The 17563-nt window shown below is 32.7% G+C and overlaps 1 protein-coding gene across 1 annotated transcript; it reads left to right on the top strand.

Annotated features, from left to right (window-relative positions):
- The first annotated feature begins 156 nt into the window (after window positions 1-156).
- Window positions 157-17444, top strand: LOC110096237. The gene is made up of 6 exons (XM_020822085.2): window positions 157-416; window positions 8062-8231; window positions 15249-15312; window positions 16670-16739; window positions 16843-17059; window positions 17263-17444. The coding sequence occupies exons 1-5, from the start codon at window positions 242-244 to the stop codon at window positions 16961-16963; spliced, it is 600 nt and encodes a 199-aa protein (XP_020677744.1). The 5' UTR covers window positions 157-241; the 3' UTR covers window positions 16964-17059; window positions 17263-17444.
- The last annotated feature ends 119 nt before the right edge of the window (window positions 17445-17563 follow it).

Genomic DNA, 17563 nt, shown 5'->3' with positions numbered 1-17563 from the left:
AAAAAAAATTGTGAAGTATCAAAGATATATATTTAATGTAATTTTTTAATATATAAGAGGAAATTTAATATAATTAAGTTAACTAGTTTAAATCGAAATTGTTTAAAAAAATTACACGTATAGATATTTATTTTATACTCAAGTTCATCTACCCACTACAAGTACTCCGTGTACTTCGCCAGGCCTAAACGCCAAACCCGAGTTGGTGCGAGGGCAAAGCTCGAGCGACACAGAGGTGTTTATGGAGGAATCATCCGGCGGCGGCGGCGGCGGCGGGGACTCCGATCAATTGCAGGGCCCGAGGGCATCGTCTTATAAGGGAAAGTCTTGCAAAGGTTGCCTCTACTTCTCCTCAGTTCTCAAAGCAAACGCGCGCAACCCTGTCTGTTTCGGCATCAGTCGGACTCTTCCCCAAGGTTAACTTTTCCTTCTATTTGCTTTCTTCTATTTCTCTCCATCTCTATATGTTTTTATCTTTTGGAATCTGATTGGTAAGCTTACTTCTTTGTTCTACTCGTTGGTTAATATCGATTTAAAAAAGTCGCTTCAGTTCTTAATGGACCTCTATTTTTGTGTTTCTTGTGCTGTTTTAGACTGGTTGAACAGATGTTTCCCTTCACCTTTTTCTATTTCACGTTTCTATTACTTCATGTGGCTGGTTTGCTTCAAGCAGGGTTTAAATAAAGTAGCGTTTTAGTACATATCGAGAGGATTAAAACCTGAAAGCCATATCGGTACCTATCTTTAAGTATTAGGCATAGTAGATACCTTCTGGTGTCTGGCTCAATTCTCGTGGACCTCATCTCTCACGAGAGGGAAGACTGCACCCATGTAATTGGATTAATAATAAAACACGCTCCTCCATGATGGCAGTTGACTCAATCATCTCATCATGCTGCTCAGTTGCTGCTATTTCAAAATTTTTGTGACCTTTTCTCTTTTTCATCTTCTGAAGATTCAGCCTCCTTTGCATCCATTTCTCTTGCATGAATTTCGTTCTCCTGAATACTAGCATGGTCCTCTTGGGTACTCACTAGATCCTGTGAAGCCCTAATTGCCCTCTTGATTATTCTTGCTATTCTTTTGGGCGGTTGCATATGTTGGAAACATTAACATTGAGGAGATTTATTTTCTTTATTAACTTTGTAATGCCATCTTCTTGGGCAGTTCAACAACTGTTAGAAATTATCAAATCGACTGTTCTTCTACTATTTTATGAGTTGAGGTGGAGTTTTTATCTTTAATTTGATTTTTAGGAATCACACCCATGGGTAGGGCTGTTTTAGAGATGAGGATGCTCAGGTGGATGAGTGGCTTCATTCTTAGAGACAAAATGCATAACGAGTATATACGTGAAAAAGGTTAGAGTAGCTCCAGTGACAGATAAAATTAGAGAGAGTCACCTTAGATGGTTTGGACACATAAAACATCGGCCTTCTGAAGACCCAGTTATGAGTGTAGGTGTATTGGATTTGGCCCTGTTAAGAATGGTAAAGGTATACCTAAAAGAATTGGCTAGAAAATATTAGAAATGATTTTTTTTTTATTAAATTTAAGTGAGAGTTTGACCATTAATATGAGACAATGGAGATAAAGAATTCATGTAATCGACCCTACGTAGTGGGATGAAAGTTTGATGTTGTTGTTGTTGCACCCATGGGTAGGGCTTTGGTCGCTTGTGTGCTCATTGGATATTGTGTGGAGCTATTATTCTTTTCTCGAGCACTCTTGCTATTCTCTTGAGCTATTGCATTTACTAGGAACATCAACATTGAGGAGATTTACTTACTTTCTTTAATAATTTTGTAAGACTATCTACTTGAATAGTATGCATAAAACGTCGACCTTCCGATGGCTCGGTTAGGTGAGTAGATATATTAGATTTGACATATGTTAAGAAGGATAGAGGTAGACTTAAACAGTCTTCGTGAGAACATAATAGAAATGACATATCTTTATTAGATTTAGATGAGAATTTAACTCTTAATTGGAAACAATGGAGAAAAAATGATTCATAGTGGGATAAAGGCTTGATGTTGTTGTTGTATCTATTTGAATAGTTCAACAATTATTATCAATAGTCAAATCAATTGTTCTTCCACTCTTCTATGAGTTGAGCTAAAGGATATCTCTTTAATTAGATTTTGAGGAATCACACGCATGAGTAGGGCTCTGATTTCTCGACTTACCTTCAATTCTTTCAATCAACATGCAATGATTCATGCTTTAACACAACAAATGATTTGGAATTAGATGTTGAATGAGCGTTATTGATGAGCATTCCTTTCTCTTCTATTTTAGGTGCAAGGAATTTATGTGTGTTTCAATAACTAAGGCTATGGGTTTTTTCGCTACTTGGAACACCAATAGATTACTGAGGTTATGAGAGTAGTTTGGCATACAATTTAATCATAGAAAGTAAAAGCATAAAGAAGATTATTGGAGAGTTTCTAAAGTGGCGCCTATTGTAATAATAAACTTTAATATTGAACTTTCCTTTTTGTATTACATGTTGGAAAAAATTGAAAACACTAGGTGATAGAAGAAGCAAGATTAAAGAGGTGCACCTAAGGAGGGAAGATTGATATTAAACATAGCTGAAGATGATTGAATGAACTCTACCTAGTTGGAGAAAATGTCTCATGATTGGCTTTCTCTTACCTTGTTCTTGCTTGGATCTTGCCTTTCTTATATTCCTAGGATGTCTCAGTTTGTGAAGAGGGTGGCCGAGGATGCTAAAGTTTCCAAGTAGCTTTGTGCCTTTAGTTATACGAGTCCAATGATTTCCTCTATTTCTATTTGCTACGATTACCCTAAAATAAAATCTTGATCTATCTAGTTGTATCGAAAAATATGTAATTATCATGACTAAGTTTGAAATCTTTTGTGCTATTTTTCTTTGATGAGTTTGTTTGTCTATATTATAGGCATACCATATTTGTGTTATGTCTACTAGTAGAAGGTTTTTTTTTATAATTTAATAAATATAAATTCCAAGTTTTCTTCATCATTTTCTTCTCATCAAATTAGTTATAGTGTATTAATTAGGAAAAAACAAGTAATAATGTTATTCTTGCATCCATATTATTACTATTTCTTCATCCATGAATCATACATATGATTTACATGAAGATATTGGCTTTAAATTTCCTATTAATTATGATAATTACATAGTGGGATAAATGCTTGTTGTTGTTGCATAATAATTATAAATTTATTGAATGTATGAAGACATTTTTAATTTAAACCTCCCAATAAAGTAATGATCTAGTCTTTAAAGGTTTCCTATGTGAATCCTTAAGAAATTATTGCTAAAAAAATATGACCATAGCATGTCGTGCAATGAATTTGGGGCCAATGCTTTGAAGTTAGAAGTCTTAGAAAATTTTAGAATTAGTTTCATTTTTAATGTATCTGATTTGGCTTATGTCATGAATTGCCAACCAATTTCCTGGGTTATCTCTTTCCCGTCCTTTAGGATTAACATTCTACATATTATTTGCACGATTGTTTTATACGTTGATATTGATATTGTTTTTAAGTTGGCGATGTGATTAAATTGTATCCACTTTTTTTGGTGGATAAAAATTATATATTATAAAGTAGAATCCCAAATCTATAGATGATGATTCATTGATATTTTTATTGAAAAGCTAACATTTATACTTAAATATGCTAGATTACATTCAACTAAACAATTTATCCTAGTTGAAATTTTTAGTTAGACATAAATTTATGTGAAATAAACTATAGCAATCTAGGGTATTTCTAGCTTTTCTTTTGTTATTCCTCATACGATTACTCCTTTTATGACGTTATTTTTGACCCCCTCCTGCTTTGACTTCTATTCGGTCTTACCTTGTGATCCCCAATTTATGTTGCTCTTTTTATGTTCAAGCTTATGTTGTGTTTACTTGTTGCTTATTTGAGTTTGACTTTAAAATCTTCTAGGAACTTTAACTTGTGTAGCTTTTGTTATGTGAGTCCATTTGCTTATTTTGACACCTTGTATTTTGCAGCTTCAAATCCTTTGTTTCGTGCTTTTCTATTGCACGAATACATTGTTTCATCTTATACTATCTATCTATGGTAGCTCCAAGAGCTGAGCCATTAAGGACACCATTCTTGGGTTTCTTCTCTTCAAGGTTTGTTAAGGAGACTTTTTAACTGGCTTCATGATTATAAATAAAATTTAACATTGGGAATTTGAATAAAATTATTATTGGATTTACCTTTGCTTATGGGATTTAATTCCTTGATCTAATGAAAGAATTGTAGATTTTGTGCGGCTTGTCTTTCTGCTGAATTCTTTCCTTTATATTTTTTTCTTCTTTTAAAATCTATTCTTGGTTTGAGCGCATGATTGATTTTAATCATATATAATATAAATTAGATTTTAGAGTTCTATCAATTTCAAAGTACTTGCCATGTCTTTCTTGATTGTGAATTTATTGTCATTTTTTTTTCTAGTAGAAGGTACTTGATTTTCATCTGAATTAGTTTCTATTGAATTTTGTTTTTTTATTTTCAAATATTGTTTTAAAGATTAATAATTTATCATAAAAATTTTACTAAATGAGTATATATGTGCAAAGGTTGGAGTAACTCCAGTGGCAGATAATATTAAAGAGTGTCATCTTAAATGGTTTAATCACATAAAGTGTCGGCCTTCCAATGACCCGGTTAGTAGAGCATATGTATTAAATTCGACTTATGTTTAGGAAGGTAGATGTAGAACTAAAAAGACTTGATTAGAAAGCATTAGAAATGACATTTGTTTATTAAATTTAAATGAGAATTTGACTCTTAATAAGACACAATAGAGAAAAATGATTCATGTAGCTGACCCCAGGTATTGAGATAAATTCTTCATGTAGTAGTTGTTGTAGTATGATTTTCTTACATCTCCATGTCAAATCTGTATTAGAATTCCTAGACTTAACATGCACATATCAAATACCTCATTGCAAATTTGATAAAAATCGAATTATTATCATATGTGATGTAAATTGACTTTTTAATTTGGTTTTCTGTACTATTTTTGTGAAGTTTTGATACGTTCCAGCCATTGGGTTTATGTTTTGCTTCCTATTGGCTCAACTGTTGTTCAATCTTCAAGTAGTCCAATTTGTTTGTTGAGTTGTTGTTGATGGGCCAATTTGTGGATTTTCGGGTTATTAAATTGGTTCATAATTGGAGTTGCTTGGCTACTGGTTTTGTTTTTGATGCCGTCAACTCTTTCAATTACATTGTCAAATGTGCAGCACGGATGAGTGTCGTTTGTCTTATCCTCATGATCTATGCATAACTATTAATTGCACGTGGTTTATCCACTTTGGGTTTTTTAGTTTGTGGTTATTCCGAAGTTCCGCCATCTTCTGTAACATTCAAAAGCGTATGTTGATGTTTTGTTTTCAATTATTGCTGTTGATTTTGACTTCATTTATTTCTACTGTTTAGCGGCAGTTTATTTTTTTTTGGTAGGCGGTGTTGTATTCCAATGGAGTTTCGGTCACATGCACGTCATTTAATAGTTCAGGTTTTATTTGAATAAAATTTTAGATTTTAATTATCAATCTTATATATGCCAGTTAGCTGTATGATTCCTTCAAGTGCAGTTCAAGTTCGACTAACTAATTATGTGAAAACTTACCTACTTGTTTCTTGGCTATGCATATATTTTGTTCACATAGTGATCTGTTTTCTTTTTCTTTTATTTTATAAATATTTGTTATTGGCTTTGCTAGAGTTTGTTTTTTGGGTCATATTTGATACAAGTGAATTTCAGTTGAGATGTAAAAATTTAACTGTTTGTTAAATTTTCATTGTTCAAATTTCTATTTGATTTCTTTGGATTTAATTGATTATTGCGTTTTATATTTTAGATATGTTGGATCTATTGAACGCATCGGGCTTGTTCTGTGATAGAAAAGTTTCCCTCAAATTTAAGGGAAAATTCTATACGATGGTGGTGAGACATGTGGATGAGTGGCTTTACTCTTAGAGATAGGATACAAAATGAGCATATTCGTGAAAAGGTTGGAGTAACTCTAGTGGAAGATAAGATTAGAGAGAGTCACCTTAGATGGTTTGGTCATATAAAGCGGCGGCATTCCGATGACCTGTTTAGGAAAGTAGAGGTATTAGATTTGACTTATGTTAAGAAAGGTAGAGGTAGACCTAAAAAGACTTGGTTATAGAATATTAGAAATGATCTTTCCTTATTAGATTTAGATGATAATTTGACTGTTAATAGGACAAAATGGAGAAAAAGGATTCATGTAGCCAACCCCACGTAGTGGGATAAAGGCTTGATGTTGTTGTTGTTGTTGTTGCGTTTTATATTTTGTTCAGATTCCCATGTTTTTTGGTTTGCAATAATAGAAAGATCATTTTTATGTATTTCATTATCTTTGATCTGCTGATCCTTCTTTTTTGTGTGATATGCATTTATTTCATTATGAACCCTAACGCAGTGTTCATTATCTTAATATTTTTGCATCAATGTGTTCATTCAAAACACAGTCGGATGGTTAAAGGAAGGAAAGCATATGTAGTCTAGGATTTGGTTGTAACGACTTTCAGGAAATCTAGCTTTGATATCAAATGGTGTAGAAGGTGATTTGTTATCATATTGTTGGATATTTTATGATGGATGCTTTCCTAATATCTCATTATTGATATTCTTTTTCTTCTTTTATTTCTTGAAATTTGTTTGATTTTTATTTTTTGATGTGTGAGACTTGACACAATTTTTTGTTTGAAAGGGGAAGTTGGAGGGAGCTTTTAGTTTCTTAGAGAGAGAGAGGCTTGGAAGTTACGATTTCCATGGATAGAGAAAGGAGAGATCTTGGATGCATGCAGTTTTCCTTATGGAGAGAAGGAGAGGCCAGGAATATAGTTTTCTCTAAGGATAGAGACAATAGGCATAAGAGAAAATCCAATGAAGAGGCAGAGTAGAGGGAGTATTGACTTAAATGTAATTCATTATTGATTAATTCAAATAGTTCCAAAAAATCTACGCAAAAATTCAGCAGCAGATTTTTATATACTTCTACTTGGAAAAAGTTTTCATTGCAATCAATTGATGATGTGAATGGTTTTTTTTTGGATTATAATATTTCTCTAATGCAAATGCAAGTATTGAAATCCTTATTCTTAAACATAGGGTTAGCTGATTTAAGTTCAATTCTAGAGAAGTTCTAATAATTTTATCCTCTAATTTAAAATAAAAATATTCATGAAAATTAATACATTTAAAAGCTGTTATAATATTTTAAAAATAATATATGCATTTCTTTTTCTACATCATCTTCATTTTATGGTTTAAAATATTTTCTATTAATTGCTGTGCTAAATCTCTTTGGTTTTGTCATTTGAGATTGAATATAACTTAATGATTATTCGTTTGTCAAAACCCAAAGTAAAAATTGTTGTAGATAGGAATCCTATAGAAACATCTCTCGAGGAATCGGCTAGACCCGACCATTTCTCAAGAACTATAGCTAAAGGGTCTTGATACTACCACTTGGATATGGAACCTACATGCTGATACTCATGATTTCGATAGTCATACAAGTGATTTTGGGCTAATATTCCCCTGACTATTCCAATTCATCTATTTGAGGATTTAAGGCATGATAGATCCTTTTTTTATAAGATAGTTTTAAAAAAATTAAGGCGCATGTCAATACTGAATAATTCTTAGAAGGTTCTGTTTATTCTCTATCTTGTTTGAATTATTTAGTAAAAAACCAACCGATTAGGTGACTTAGAGGTATTTTTTCCTTTATTTTTTAATAAGAAGCTCACTTTCAAGTCCTCTAAAAAGTCTTAAAAAACTGTTACTGCTGGTATTGTGTAGGGCTTAAGAAGTTGATTCATCAAAATCAATCCATACCGATGTGTTAGTGTATTTTTTTGTAAATTCACATTTAAGTTTGCTTATATCTACACATTTAAAAATTTTTCAATTTATGCTTTCATTGCGTTTTTGTTTTAAATAAGAATCTTTGGAACATTAATGTAATTCCTTTTTTGATTTATGCTTCTCTTAAATAGTACCAAGCCACATTGTTGGGGAATCTGAGATGGAAGCAGCTAATGATGGGCGTAGCCTGTCAGACTTCAAGTATGCTTGTCTTGGCTATTCTGTATTTATGGATGACAAGGACACTAAAAATGAGAAGAGGGAGGAGCAAGCAGAGCTGCCATTTTGTGCTGGCCTTGAAGTTATTCTCTTCAGATTTTACTTTTCTCTATATCATACATTATTGAAACTTTAATTATCGCTAGTTTTGGAATTTAAATATCACCTTGCCTTTGGTTACTTCATGCATTTGTTCTTTCTTAATTTTCTGATTTCTAAAGGGCATAAAACATCCCCATGGTAAGCCGACTATATGTTTGGTCAACAAAATATTTGGGGTAAAATTACTTTGATGTTTCAAGGTGTTAGGCTACTTGCACTTTGGTTTATAAATTTTGAAAGATGTATTGTTCAAACTAGTTTTATAATTTTGTTTAGTTATTGAGTGAATGGAATAGATTCTCTATCCAAAACCATAGCACTAGGAAGTCTTCAAATTGTAATATGCTAGAGAACTCTTGAAAATTATTTTTCTTATTAATTGGGTTTTTTTTTTTAATTGATGAGGAAGATCTCTTGCCATGATAAAAATTGTCTAGTCTCCTCTTTCTTCCCTTGGTTGAATAATCTCTTTCTTTCATTTTTCCTCTACTTCTCTCTCCACTTTGTTCACATCCTCCTTATTTCTCGTAATCTTTCTAGCGTGACTATGTAGAAACTTTAACTTTTGGGTTATGTAGCTTTTGTTTGGATTTTTTTTGGAGAAGACATTAGGAGAAGATGTATCTATAGTTCAATGGCTAGAAAAGAGATAATATGAATAAGGGTTTAGGAAGAACTTCACTCAAACCACTTCATCATCATGCCAATCTTCTTTTTTTATTATTTTTTATGCCAATCTTCCTTCCTTTTTCTTTATTTCATCTCTCTTATCCCTTTCCTTATTTGTCTTCTTAGAAGGAGAATCCAAGACATGTTATACGCTTCGAGGAGGGTTGAAAATGACTTTTAGATTTGCTCATTTTTTAATATTTATCTCGTGCTATATTTGGATTGGTGCTCTTTCTATTAAGGACCTTTGAATGCCAAAAGAGCCCTCTAGAGATAAAACTCTATTAAGGACCTTTGAATGCCAAAAGAGCCCTCTAGAGATAAAAGTTTTATGGCGTTCTAAGACTGATATCAAAAGATGGATAGAGGATAGGTGTATGTAGAGGTTCATAATTGTTTTCAGCCATTTGCGGCACAAATTACCCGTAGAAGGTTATGTTGGCCGAAAACAAGGCATTAGACTCCTTGGATCTTCTTGATTCAAAAAAAGGATAGCTTGCCCTTTTGAGTGTTTTTAGGGGACAACAGTTCGAATCAAGCTAGTTGCTAGGAGGTGCACTTCTTCATTGATCTTGTGTAGGTCTATTTTATTAACTAATTTGCATCGAATGGAATCTTCTCTCTTGTACATAGTCAACAACCTTAGGGTGCTTCCTAAATTCGAAATCTTCTAATTATGTTAAATGCTAGAGAATTTTCAACTTAGAAATCTCTAGAACATGTCATTTAAAGAATTTATTTATTTTTTATTTTCATATCTTTCACATTGATTAGTTCTAGATGATTGTAATTATGTTTAGGAAACTTAATAAAACTCCTAGAGATATTGATGCAGGACACATATGAAAATATGATTTAGATAAGGATTTTGCACGCTTGATGATTAAGAGCAAGTTAACTAAAGCTTTATGTTGATTTAGACAATGAAATAAAACACAAGAACGATAACAAAAGCTTAGGCCAAGTCACTTGCAAGAAGTAAAAATCACATAACAATCAATTACTTTTGACATTACAAACGAAATGGGTTTCAACAAGAAATCTCTAATCTAACAATAAGAGTAGTGCTATGCAAGATCTCTCACATAACTCCTAATAAATACTAGGCTTTTAGCTGGAAGAATCAACACAACTTTTCATGAATCAATTAATAACTACAATTGAGAATGGTTAAAAGATAAAAGAGTAGGAAGAAAGTTCACCCAAATAAACACGACAAAATAGGCTCCGGTGTGGTGTTTATGTGCTTGAGAGGAAGTAGACAGCAACCTTTGATTCTTCTTGATGTCTTTGGACAGCAATCTGGGACAGAGATTCTGGGCAGCAACAGTAGCTCCGAGAGGGGTTGGACAGCGGCGAACTGCTGTTGGAGTCTTTGAACAACAGATAGGTGGTCTTGGACAGCAGCTTTCTAGGTTTTGGAAGGGTGGACAACCACTATTAGCATCCAGAAATTTCTGGACAGCAAGTAAATATGTGTAAACAGCAGCACATGAAGATCGGGACAGCAGTGAAAAGCCTTCCTGGTGGTGGTACGGTAAAGAAAGTCTTGTTGGAGTGAAGGGCAGCAAGCTGTCCTTCTTTGGACAGCAGTTTACTGTGCATAAATTTCAAGACAGCAGGTAGAATCTGTCCAGAATGCAGAAATCTTTTCTGGACAGCAAGATATTCTTGCTGGAATAGCGGGACAACAAGCAGAAAATCAGGGAAAACTGAGGGCCACATGGTAGAGAACTGGGAGGGATGGCTGGGGCTGAGAGAAGGTTGGAGATGGCTGGTTTTGAGAGTCTAGGGAGTTAATATGGATTGATTGAATTGGGGAATTTAAAAATCCCTTTCCAAACTTAGGATGTTCAATAATTAAAGAGGATTAGAGGCAAGTATCTAATTAATTGATTGAATTAAATAGATAGAGGGGATCGGCCATGCATGGGGGGAAATTGATTGAAGATTTAAGACTCTTTCCAAACATAGGATATTAAATAAGGGAAGAGAATTAAAGGGAAACTCCAATTAAATTCAGATTTGAAGGGATTTGGAAAGTATCCAAATTAGATTAATCTTATTTTAGGAAAGTATTCAAATTCAAATTTATTTGAATTTGAAATTTGAAAAATTTCCAAATTTAAGAAGATCTAGATTAGGTAAGTCTTCAATTCTTTCTTTATAGGAGATTTCAAAAGAATGGAAGGAGGGGCAAGTAGGGCCGACGGGTGAGGGCTTGGGGGTAATCCTTATCTTGGTTTGGTTTTCCTTTTGCATATCATTACTAGATTGTTTTGTTGGTTAGGTTATGTAATCAACTATGAAACAATGATGTGGATTACTTTGTGCTTGGGTTAGTAATTTGGTTGACATCCAGATCTAGTTATATCATAATCATGTTTGATGAAGTTTGGTCAAAACTCGATCATTTACAATATTTGTTATTACAACACGTAAATGGGTTGAATAAGATAATTTGTATTTGTAATAAAACTCCTAGAGATTGTAGATATCTTCGTTGAGCATCCTATCCACTCTATGAAAGAATGCTTCAAAAGCCGGTTTTTTATTTTGTATTTTGGATGAATCTTGAATTAAGTTCTCCAATCAAGAAGATCGAGGGGGTAATTCTTATCTTGGTTTGGTTTTCCTTTCGTTGGTCTGCTGGAGGATGAATTATGGCTTGATTTGGCTTAGTGTTTGGAGAGTTACATATTTGTTCTTATAATCCTCTCATATGATGTTCAAATTGTGATATTTACTTGCATGACCCAATAGACCCGTGCTAGGGTTCGTCTTGGCATATCATTACTAGTTATATATTTGTTCTTATAATCCTGTAGAAAAATCTTTTTTGCTTTATTCATGGATGTTCATACTAACATTTGCGATAGAATGCATCTTGGTGTATGTTTTGTTGATGATATTCTTCTTGTTGATAAGACTAGAGAGGGGGTTGATGAAAACTTGAATTATGAAGGTAAACTAGATTCTTCAAGTTGAGTGGTTGAAGTGAACGAATACATCGAGCCTATTATGTGATAGAAAAGTACCCCTCAAACTTCAGGAAAAATTTTATAACATGATGATGAGACTTGCAATGCTTTATGATGTAGAATGCTGTTCATTAAAAGAGAAGTATAAAACCAAGTTAAGTTTTGCATAGATTATGATGCTCAAGTGGATGAATAGCTATACACTTTAGAGATAAAATGCAAAAGAGCATATGCAGGAAAAGGTTGAAATAGCTCTAGTGGAAAATTAGATTAGAGAGGGTCATTTTTGATGGTTTGGTTACATAAAACATCAACCTTCCGACGCTATTGTTAGGAGAGTAGATGTATTAGATCTGGCAAATGCTAAGAAATACATAAATATGCCTAAAAAGACTTGATTAGAAAATATCAAACCTGACATTTTTTAATAGATTTAAATGAGAATTTAACTCTTAATATGATTTTATTGAGAAAAAAGATTCATGTAGTCGACCCAACGTAGTGGGTTAAAGACTTGTTGTTGCAAGAGATGGTGAAGCATCCTAAGAATATTGTTTAGTGTGTGATTTCTAGCGAGTTATATCTTAAAAACTAATATTTTATCATTTTAAAAAAAAATTTACCTTGGTTTTGTTGAACAAAACTCGCATAGATTGCATGTTACTCACCCATGGAGAAGAGATTGGCATGTACCAGTAATATATATATATATATATATATATATATATATGTATATTTGCGTAATGGGGACATACATTCCTTTCTTGGTGTGTTGGAGGACCAATAATTCATCCTTATGACATTGTTTGTTGCCTCATTCATGTAATCACAAGCATTATTAGTTAAAAAACCTTTTATGTTATGGCGGAATTATTTTTGTATAATGGCACATCAGATTTTTATTTGTTAAAATATACCCATACCATTTGAGTGCAATTATCAATTATGATGACAAATTTTATAGCTCCAAAAAGATTAGGGATCATGGAAGCTCACCAAATGTCATAGTGGATAATTAGAAACGAAGTTGAGGATTTAGAATCAATTTCAGGGAAAAAACATCACATTGATGTTTGACAATTTTACAAGCCTCACAATATTTTTTTTTTTTTTTTATATTTACATTTAAAAAAAGCTAAATGGATCATACATTGTAGGGCTTTGAAATATGGATGCTCTAGTCTATAATAATATTCCCAAATGACTTTTATATTGAGGGTGAAAAATAAATGAACATGACAAGTTATTACCATCTTCAAGAAGATATAGCCCATCTTTTTTCTTTAGCTTGTCCAATTGTTTTTCCCATATTGAGGTCTTGAAATATAAAATGATTAGCAAAAAATATTACTTTATCATTGCGTTCTTTAGCGATTTTATGGATTGATAGAAAATTTACAGTAAGATGAGGAACATGGAGTATATTATTGAGGGTAAATGCAAAGAAAATTGAAACAATTTTTTGATATTTAATAGTTGTTAGAGAACCATCAAATACTTATATTTTTATATTTTTAGGGAAAGGTTTGTAGTTTTGATTTAAAAAGGTTCTTCATGTGGCCAATGAATCTTATCTAGGATATAGATGTGAGGGCAATTATTTAAGGAGCTGCAATATAGGAGTTCGAAGTCATATTATTTTTTAGTTAAAGAACATGATCCAGATGATTTTTCTAGAGAAATGAGAGTTCTTGAGTTTGTTAATTTCTTTTAGATTGAGCCATTCTAATTCCACAAGAAAGGCTTGCCATTTTCGGTAACTTGTTTATTTGCACTATAGTTTGGGGGCTTTCCGTGGAGTTTTTAGGATTTTTTTATGTGTCCTTTCTTTTTACAATCATTGCCCCATAAATTGCCTTTGGACGAAAGCTTTTGTCCTTTTTCGAAAAAAGATTTTATAATAATAAGTCCCTTACCTTGGGGTTCTGTAGTTGTAGAGCATTACCATCTTAATCATAAAAGAGATAAAAAAAAATCTCATTTAGTGATTGTAGATTTTCTCTGCTTAAAATTATGCACAAACTTGGTCGAAGTGATTATTGAGTATTGCAAGGAACTTAAACACCTTTTCTCGTTCTATAAATTGCCTAAGAATTGCGGCATCAATTTGCAGCATATCATCTTGATATTTTAGTAATAATTAATTCAAGCTAATAAACTTTCATCGCATTAAAATACTCAATAACCATAAATGAGTATAACATCCTTCACTTTTGAGTACGCTTATTTGACGGTGTCACAAATTTCTTTTATAGTAGAGAAGAACATATATAACACTCTAATTTTTGGTATCATGGTATTCCAAAATCAAGTAATGATTATGAAATCCGCTTTATCCTAAAGTACAAACTTTGTCCTTCTGTTTCAGAGGTGGATATACAAGATGATAGATATTTTCCTTTCTTTTCAAAAAGGTCTTCATAATTTGAGACCACTTCAAATTGTTTCTTCTGTTCAAACAACACGAGGCTTGTAGCCATTGAAGTTCTCTTATTTTGACTTTTATCATTCATGATGGTCGACTCCTTAAGAGGGGAATTCAAAGTAATCAGACATAATGAAGAGAAAAAAATGACAAGAAGGAAAGAGAACAAAGTTTGGAAGAAGGAAACCCCAACTTTGCTCTGGTGCCATGTAGAAAAATAAAAAAAATAGAAAAAACTGATTTGAATTTTATTGCTTGATTATGTATAAAGCATGGAAGTATATGTAGACTTCTTCAAAAGTCTTATAATGAAATAAATCAGAGCTGCTTTAAAAAAAAAGAAAAAAAAAAGACCTCAACTAGGGCTTGGGGCTAGAAAAAGAAGATGAGGCACATGAATTGCAATCTAGGGGCCATCAAGGATTGATCAAATGGTTATAATCCTTAATCCGTGTTCAAGAATTTTTATCAATATTAGTTGACTTGTGGATCCCTCTATCATTCTACAAAATTTTGATAATATAGATTTCAATATTGATGACTTAAATAATAGTTTGATTTGGACTGCCCCACAAGCTCATTCAAGCTCCTACGCTTGGCTTGGTTAGCACACTTAAGTCCCAGCTTAATTTCTCCACATCTCTGGAAATTTTAGAGTCATTGTATTCACATCTACTAAATGGTTTATTTCATTATCCGTATTTGCTTTTGAATCGTAATTAGATACGCAAAATAAAACTACTTTTATTTTAAAGTATATAAGAATTCAAAAGAAATCATAGCGGATATTTTTAAATTCCTTCTTTCATTTTTTCTATTTCGATATCATTTAGTCTATAAGTCAGACACGAGCACTTTATTTCTTAGAAATGTCTCTTCAATTTTAGATTTTTTTCTAACAAGTTTATTGAAATTGTCTCAGCTATTGGTAGATAGGCGAACATCAAATGCTGGCCATGCTCCTGCCCATGTTCATAACAAGGAAGGTAGTTCTCAAAGTAAATAAATAGACAATGCCAAGTGATGATAATAGTATCGACAATGCATTCGTTTTTTTTTTCTACCTCTTTGCTTGTTGTTTAAAGAAACGCTGCATATTTTTGGCCAATTGCTGGGTTTTCTTGCTGTTTTCCTTCTTTTTATTTTTGTACTTTATTTTTCTGTTGTCATATTATTGAAATAGTAAAACAACTTTCGCATGAGAGTAAAATCTCTAGCCACTAACTACATAGGCTCACCTTCTATGTCTTCACTTATTAAATCTTTTAACTTAGTCTTATCTGTTTTTAACTAGTATTCAAGTTTTGTTAACTAGTATTCAAGTTTTGTTATCAATTCTCTTCTTTAGTTCAAAATCTTTGAATGGTCTGGTAATTTTGTTTTAAGAGTGATAGCAACTACTACTGAGAGTATTATCTTTCTGATTTGTTTGATTCCTTTTGTTTAGTGGTGATGAAAATTAGAATGAGTATTAACATTTTTTTTCTTTGCTGTTGCTTTTATTAAGTTATGATTATGAGTGAAATAACTATCTATCTAAAGTACCACTAACAGCAACAACTCGTTTGTTGTGAAGTGATTGCAATCTTTAAATTTAATTTGATGGCTCATTTGGCTGCTAGCATTTAAAAAATATGCTATCAATTTGCAGTTCCTAGAATTAAATTGTTGAAAATTTAACAAAAGCAAAAAATAAAGGTTTAGGACTTTGTTATGAATTTTGATATTTAGGAGTTCATAGTTTGGAAAATAGAGGCAATTGAGTGTTTGTTTTGTACGTAACCAAAATTTAAATGTTATTAATGTAGGTAATCACTAAAAACAGGCAATGCAGGGAATATAAAACGAATAAAACAGTGAGCTGAAGGCTTTTTCGTCTTTTCTTTCTAATATTCCCCTTTACATATTACTCTTCTATATTTATATGTCAAGAGTAAGTGTATTATTACTAAAGAAAGCTAAGCTGAAATAAAGCTAAATGGTACTATATAACGGTAAAAAGGTAATAAAGTAGTTAGCTAATAGTGGTACTGTAAGAGGGATGACTAGGTGGAGTAATTATTTTGTGCGGATGCCGAACGTTATCCAAAGCCCAATAAAAATGCGCCACGTCATCCAGTACCGCTCGGTACCGGGTAACGTGATGCATTTTCATTGGGCTTCATACTTTAGCTGTGTCCGGTGTCCGTACAGAATAATTTTTCGACTAGGTGAGGTATGATATCTCTGGATTCATAATATGCTCCTTATCAGTTATGTATGTAATTATCCCATTATTGTATCTTGCATCTAGCAATTATTAAAGAAAATGCTATCACTGTTTACTAACTGGTTGAATTATAGATGCTACTGCTCGCTCCCATCCCCGTCCATACAAACCACCACAGGCTTTGGGTGAAGAATTCATGTCCAGGTAAGTCTTACAATTATTGTTTTCACTACAAAATCCTCCATTTTATTCTAAACAAGTATAGAATGAGGAGAGTGTAGTCCTGATTATGGTTGATTATGTGCAGGTTCTCAAGAAATGCTGGCCTGGTTGCTTCTGGTGTGGCGAGGAATCTGAATCGGGTGGGCAACTATATCAAAGAAACCTTTGACGATATATTATATCCCTACCGCAGGCGGCCCAAGTAGAACCTTTTGATCTAGAGCAGCACAGGTGGGCAAGGATTTTACTGGCAATGTTTTTCCCTTCTGATTTCTGTACTATTTCTTCTGATTTCCAGCTTCTAAACCCTGAAAGCTTCGGCCATGGATAGAACCGAAACAAGAATAACTAAAGGACAAGACGATGTAAAGAGAAAGAAGTAAAATCATATTTTATTAGATGACAGACGTACAGGGCTCTATAAATAGCAGAGCTATACAAGAATGAACTAATTACAATATTACATGTGTAAAGTGAAACTATTTATATATTTGGCTATGTCTAATAAACCCAAAGAATAATTCCATACAGATCAAATGCTTCAATTCATAATTTTCCATCTTCATTTGTCCTTTTGCCTTGATTGCAGTGTAAAATTAGTGAGCTCTGTGCAATGCAGGGTGAAGCTAATGTGTTGTCAATTCTTCACTGTTAATAGTCATTATCGATCAGCTCTTGGAAGTTTAACTGTTTTGAATTGTACATACAGGTTCATTTATGTATCGATAAGCTCAAGGGAAATTCTCTTCATTCTTTTAAAATTCTTTTTGGTCTCTTTTGGTATTCCCGATATAGAAATTATTATG

This window comes from Dendrobium catenatum, unplaced genomic scaffold, assembly GCF_001605985.2.
Source record: "Dendrobium catenatum unplaced genomic scaffold, ASM160598v2 fragScaff_scaffold_156, whole genome shotgun sequence".
NCBI classification, from domain to species: Eukaryota; Viridiplantae; Streptophyta; class Magnoliopsida; order Asparagales; family Orchidaceae; genus Dendrobium; species Dendrobium catenatum.
The sequence above is the reverse complement of the archived record's forward strand: the minus strand, read 5'-3'. Positions and strand labels throughout refer to the sequence as shown.

Excerpts from the sequence above, each read along its gene's own strand:
- LOC110096237 (XM_020822085.2), top strand. The coding sequence starts at position 242 with ATGGAGGAATCATCCGGCGGCGGCGGCGGCGGCGGGGACTCCGATCAA. Across the intron at positions 417-8,061 it reads CAGTCGGACTCTTCCCCAAG|TACCAAGCCACATTGTTGGG; the intron begins GTTAACTTTTCC and ends TCTCTTAAATAG. Across the intron at positions 8,232-15,248 it reads CATTTTGTGCTGGCCTTGAA|CTATTGGTAGATAGGCGAAC; the intron begins GTTATTCTCTTC and ends AAATTGTCTCAG.